Below are 6,201 nucleotides of genomic sequence, written 5' to 3'. Positions count from 1 at the left end.
GTCCAAACGCCCACTAATTTATCATGATTTAGTAATAAATTAAGATAAAAATATGCATTAGTTAACTATAATTTAGTAATAGTCTGGTGAAATAGTTCGAAAAAAAAAGAATAATAGATAAATTAAAGTAAAATAAAAGCGGCCCCCACCCCCGCTAGGCCGGTAACCACCCCAAAGAAAAGAAAAAAGAGAGGAAAAAAGAAAAGAAAAAGATATTAAGCACAATTATTCCCCTGTAATTATGAGATTGTGTGAGTTCTCAATGTGCGAGCCTCTGTAATTGATCTGTAAACACACACACACACACACTAATATAGGAGTTTTTGAATACCCCATTAATAGAGAACTCACGCTTGGATAGGACTCTCTGTCATTCCATTAGAAAAAAGCTGCTTGGGGGGGGGGGGGGGGGGGGGGGGGGGGGGGGGGGGGGGGGGGGGGGGGGGGGGGGGGTCTGCATAACTTTCTGCAACTGTCATAACAAATACATATATATAACAAAATTTGAGAGACACCCTCTACATTACATTTCTACACCCCATTATTAAGAACTCATCTTTTTGAGGTACAAACAACAAAACCCTAATCTTTAAGCTCTCATGGTTGTTGTTTCTATGTAAAGATCAAATTTTTTTGGTTAAAAAATGTGATTTTTTTATTCTCTTGACATTTTGGATGTGGATCTGATCTGGGGTTTTCATCTTTTTGACTCTCATGCTGGAAATGCTGAGAATTTTGAATCTTGATCTTAATTGGTATTTTCATTTTCATTCTCTTTATGATCAAATTTGGTGTTTTTTTTTTGCAGGTGATCTGAGGATTTGGATTGCTTGTTTATAAGGGAATAATAGAAAGAGTTGTTTCAGAATTGGCATTGTTTTGAGTGGTTCTGTGTGAGAATTGTGTAAAATTTTAATTTTGATAATTGGTAGTTGATGTGTCATAATCTTTTAGGAGGGGCTTTTCACTGATCTGCATTTGCTTGTTATATTTTGGTGATTGTGGAGACTTATGGGATTGAAATTCTGCCAAATTATTATCTTGACTAGTTTGGCATGATTGGGGGAATTTCTTTATGTTGAGTTTAGGTAGTGGTTTAAACAGATGCCAGTTGAAATTGTTTGGATTTTGGGTGATATATATGGGAGATGGTCTCTGATGATATATTATAGTTTTCATAGTTTTTGGAGGTTTAGGTTGAAACAATAGCTACCATCTACCGGTCTTCTCAACTCGATTTTCGAAAGGGATTCTTGAAACTTGGCCATGAGAAGCCCTTTGCTCAATAAACTATCATTAATTTTCGGTCCTAGACCGCCACTCAACTGGATACTCTTGTGTCTGGTCAGTGTATTTGTTCTAATAGCATTGTTAGGATCATCTTCTTCTAGTACATTTGATTCGGTGACTTCCTCCGCGAAGCCTGATATCTATACAAATTATAGAAAGCTAAAGGAGCAAGCAAGAAACGATTATTTAGAGCTAAAAAGTATTTCTCTGGGAGCTAATCGGATAAAGGATGTTGGTCTTTGTGGAAAGGAGAGAGAGAATTATGTGCCTTGCTATAATGTATCTGCAAACTTGTTAACTGGGCTTAAAGACGGGGAGGAATTTGATCGTCACTGTGAGTTACCGCGGGAACACCAAGATTGTTTGGTTCGTCCTCCTAAGGATTACAAGATTCCGCTGACTTGGCCAGCAGGTAGGGATGTCATATGGAGTGGAAATGTGAAGCTAACCAAAGATCAGTTCCTTTCTTCCGGAAGCATGACAAAAAGGTATAGTTGGAGAAATTCAGATGATCATTCAAATAGTGCGTTTATAATCACGTGTTTTAAGTTTTTACCTCTTTTGGGTTGGTTTATTTTTGGTAATAGATTCTTAAAGACAAATTTGTATGCCTTCTTTAAAGTTGGTCATTTGATTTTTTTTCCTTTTCAGGCTAATGTTACTGGAAGAGAATCAAATTGCTTTCCATTCAGAGGATGGAATGATTGTTGATGGTGTCAAAGATTACTCTCACCTTATCGCAGAGATGATTGGGCTGGGAAGTGATACAGAGCTTCTTCAAGCCGGTGTAAGTTCAACTTTTGTTCTTCTTTAACTTAAACACATCCTTATTTGTTACTTGTTTGTATGTTCACAGGTTTTAAAATCAATGCTTTGTCTGCGAATGATGTTATGCAGAATAGATTTCACTCTTAGATATATTTTCGTTCTCTTATGAAATAACAGGTGAGCACCGTGCTGGATATTGGTTGCGGATTTGGTAGCTTTGGTGCCCACCTACTCTCGCTGAAGTTGATGGCTCTTTGTGTGGCAGCATATGAGCCATCTGGTAGCCAAGTTCAGTTAGTACTCGAGAGAGGACTTCCAGCAGTCATCGGCAATTTTATTTCTAAACAGCTTCCATTTCCATCATTGTCCTATGACATGGTTCACTGTGCTCAGTGTGGAATCATTTGGGACAGCAAAGGTATTGCCGCAGTTGTGAATTTGAAAAAGTATGGTTTTCCATCAGTCATTTATGTGTGATTAAACATATTATATTTGTATTTTCCATGTATTAACTGATCTTTACTTCATTTTTATGTCTATTTAATGATGTCGGTTGGCGAATTCACTGCTAAACTTACACATACTCCGTCCCATGTGTTTTATAATTGGCCTCCGACATTGTTTAACATGGTTTCCAAATAGATTAATGTTGCTTCATATTGCCTATGCAGCGAGATTTTTGTTAGTGTCCTGCTTCAATTTTCTTTTTAAATTCAAAATTGGCTCTGTCTCACCTCCGCTGAAGCTGCTGGCAGCTGACCTGAAGCTAAGACCATCGTGTGTGTGGGATTATTGGCCTTTACTGCTGTGCTGGAGCTAAATACATATTTCTCATTTAAATTAGCACCAGTTTCTTACTTATGGGTGCATTCTAGTCTATAGTTGATTTTGTTCCTTCACTTTTCCTGTAGAGAAAATGAAAAGCATATTCTTTTGCTCTTTCAACTATCGTGATGTAACAATTTCAGATATCGGGTTGCCTTCTAAACATTTAAATATCCATACTAGTCCTGTTAACACGTGAAAATAATTTAATAGCATGAATCTAATGATGATTTGACAAAACAGATGGGCTGTTTCTTATTGAAATTGATCGTTTACTCAAGCCCGGAGGTTACTTTGTTTTAACCTCACCCACAACCCGGCAACAGGATAGTTCTACCGGTGCAAAGAAGGGAAGCACGTCTAGTCCATTGGAAGAATTCACTAAGAAGCTCTGTTGGTCTCTTTTGGCACAACAAGAAGAGACCTTTATTTGGCAGAAGACAGTTGACTCTCAGTGTTATACATCCAGGTAAGGCTACTGAGATAGCTAATGCATGTGCTCATTTACTCACTATGTCCGGTTTCTCATTTTTCTGAAAAGCTGCTTCTGACTAATTAATTCAATACTAGAAAAACCTAATTTTCAAGAACAAAAAAAGATGGGAAGTACTGTAGACTGTAGAGTTTCAACTCTGGACAGAATACCTATTAAAGAAGACTTCTTTTTTCTGTGTGGATACGATACAGGAGGCTATGTTTTGTTAAAAGAATTTCTCCTCCACCGCCCCCCTACATACACCCCATTAAGACTTTCCTAATGGTGTAAATAGAAGTGCTTTTGTTCTGATAAAATACTTTGTTTCTGTTATGTTCATGGATAGGTTTGAAGCTGTTTCCATTTGTGCACTTATTTATAAATTATTATATGCCCCTATCCCTATACCAAAGGGAAAAGGCCCTTTATGCTCAGGTGTTAATGTTCGTGTGTTTCGTTCCCTTTTAAGTTACAGTTGTACCTTTATGCGATGAGAATTTGCATTTAAATGTAGCAGGCAGGGTGATATACCAGTTTGTAAAGGAAATGATATGCAATTGTATTACCAACCACTCGCACGTTGTATATCCGGGACAACCAGTCACCGGTGGGTTCCACTTCATAGCAAATCTGATCCTCTGAACTCCACTGAGCTTGAAATTCATGGTGAGTGTTCTCTTTTTCGTAAAAGATAAAATAAAATTGGTCATTGCAACATTTTCCTTTTTATCTTCATTCTCCAATTTCTGGTCATTTTGCCCCTTTATTTTTAGCAGTCAATTTCTTACCAATCTTTTGCTTTGTGATAGGGCTCCATCCTGATGATTTCTTTGAGGATTCAGACTTCTGGAAATTAGCTTTGAGAAATTATTGGTCTTTGCTGTCACCCTTAATTTTCTCTGACCATCCGAAAAGGCCAGGTGATGATGATCCATTGCCTCCGTATAATATGGTACGGAATGTCATGGACATGAATGCTCATTATGGCGGTCTTAGTGCTGCATTGATGGAGGCAAGCAAAGCGGTTTGGGTGATGAATGTTGTGCCTCTTGGGGCGCGTAATACGCTTCCACTCATTCTTGATCGAGGTTTTGCCGGTATTCTGCATAACTGGTGAGATATGGTTATAAATGTAAAAAGGACTTGAAATATACATGTGCTTGGATGTGGTGAATATGTTAAAGTTACAGAGTATGGACGCGGATGTTCTTATTTTCTTTAATTTGCTTGATAGTTAAATTTTATTATATATTTCCTGTTTCATATTAGTATAGTGGAAGCAATTATAATTTTATGAAGAATTGCAGCTTCCTTTATGAAGAAAAGGCATGTCATTATATGGTTCATGAAGAGAAAATTAATAGTAATAGATAAAGGCAGCACCATTAGAGGAGAAGAATAGAAATAACATCAGAAAGGCAGCACCATTAGAGGCTTGACCTGTATTTTCACCCGGATATATTCTTGAAATAGCAGTCGTGGTTTTCAGTTGATATCTCATAAAGCATGTTGAACTGCTTTTATTGCTCTATGCTTGAAATATTCTGGTGATTGATTTTAATGTTGTTCTAAATTTTAACCAGGTGCGAACCTTTTCCAACATATCCCCGAACATATGATTTGCTCCATGCGAATGAGCTCCTTTCCCATATTGTTTCACAAAAATGCAGCATGTTTCAACTACTTTTGGAGATGGATCGTATTTTAAGGCCCGAGGTAATATTCTTTTGCTATCTCTTCTCTTTGAATTTTTTTTGCTTTACTCTTTCTTCAAATGGTAGCTTGTTTTTTCTCAATTGGATACTCTTATTTTCCTAGTCTTGTCGACATAGCACCTTCAGTTGAACATGCAGTTTGCACTGAATTGTAAGAATACTTATTGCAGGGATGGATTATTCTTTCTGATACATTGGGTCCCATAGAGAAAGCACGGACGTTAGCTGCCCAAATCCGCTGGGAAGCTAGGGTGATCGACCTCCAGAACGGAAGTGACCAGCGACTACTTGTATGCCAAAAACCATTCGTGAGGAAGTGATATTCTGCAAATGAAAAGTTTCACCAATCCAATGATTGTCCAGTCCTTTTTAACACTGGTAATTCTCTTAAAACTTCTGATGAAAAGACTAACAACTATGTCATAGTGATGTGTAAAAGCGAGTTTCTTTCTCATCTGTATTTTCTTTCCGAGCTTTTTCTTCTTCTTTATTTCTTTTCTTTTACCTTTTATATGATTTATTGTAAAGTGGACTATATTTTGATTTTACCAGGCCACAAGCTGCGCGATGAGGTTTGAATCTTGGTCGTCTTGTTGATGGATAATATGGTGCTCAAAATGATGAAACTATAATTTTTGGAAGCTGAAGAATAGGGAGCGCTTTGCTTCAGAAGTTGTTACAGCACAGAAAGAATATTTTTGCCCTTTTTACACTATTTATGTAGCAATTCTTTCATCTCATTGCTTCTCTTTTTCCAATTTTTGAATTTTTTCCGAATATTGTAATTGAGTCGTGTTTTATACTGAAGAACTACCCTTTACTCAGAGCAAGAGTTCTAGTCAAATATTGGAATCAACCATAAAGATAACATTTCCCAAATTCTTCAATAATTGGCATTCCTTCATTTGTCTTGTGGGATTTCTTTATGAACCTGGTTTAAGACATTCAATTTTTTTGGGTAATTAAGAAGTATATTAATCTCCAGGTGAACAAGTAGAAAGCCATAACCAAGCTACGGTACAAAACAGTATACCACACATATGACGAACGGTATTCTATCATACATATTTATGTCTTTTGACCTTTGTTTACTTTTTAATTCAACTTCGACGTACAAACAATTCCCTT

General features: G+C 37.0%; 1 protein-coding gene across 2 annotated transcripts; it reads left to right on the top strand.

Annotated features, from left to right (window-relative positions):
* Positions 1–236: 236 nt before the first annotated feature.
* LOC107795394 (putative methyltransferase PMT5) lies at positions 237–5,960 on the top strand. Of its 2 annotated transcripts, none has more exons than XM_016618026.2 (10): positions 237–565; positions 809–1,778; positions 1,942–2,077; positions 2,236–2,476; positions 3,127–3,352; positions 3,873–4,024; positions 4,168–4,471; positions 4,942–5,074; positions 5,244–5,451; positions 5,626–5,960. In XM_016618026.2, exons 2-9 carry the CDS (start codon positions 1,267–1,269, stop codon positions 5,391–5,393), a joined length of 1,854 nt encoding a protein of 617 aa, XP_016473512.1. In that variant the 5' UTR covers positions 237–565; positions 809–1,266; the 3' UTR covers positions 5,394–5,451; positions 5,626–5,960. The 2 variants fall into 2 exon arrangements, with proteins under 2 accessions (XP_016473512.1, XP_016473513.1); XM_016618027.2 differs by having other exon boundaries at positions 244–565; positions 3,876–4,024.
* The last annotated feature ends 241 nt before the right edge of the window (positions 5,961–6,201 follow it).

The sequence above is a fragment of the Nicotiana tabacum genome, chromosome 20 (assembly GCF_000715075.1).
Source record: "Nicotiana tabacum cultivar K326 chromosome 20, ASM71507v2, whole genome shotgun sequence".
Taxonomy (NCBI): Eukaryota; Viridiplantae; Streptophyta; class Magnoliopsida; order Solanales; family Solanaceae; genus Nicotiana; species Nicotiana tabacum.
Note: the sequence above shows the minus strand (reverse complement) of the source record. Positions and strands in the feature narration are given on the sequence as shown.

Bases quoted from the DNA above. Each gene is read 5' to 3' on its own strand.
- LOC107795394 (XM_016618026.2), top strand. From the start codon at position 1,267: ATGAGAAGCCCTTTGCTCAATAAACTATCATTAATTTTCGGTCCTAGA. The intron at 2,078-2,235 runs GTAAGTTCAACT...ATGAAATAACAG, and splicing joins CAGAGCTTCTTCAAGCCGGT to GTGAGCACCGTGCTGGATAT. The intron at 4,025-4,167 runs GTGAGTGTTCTC...GCTTTGTGATAG, and splicing joins CACTGAGCTTGAAATTCATG to GGCTCCATCCTGATGATTTC.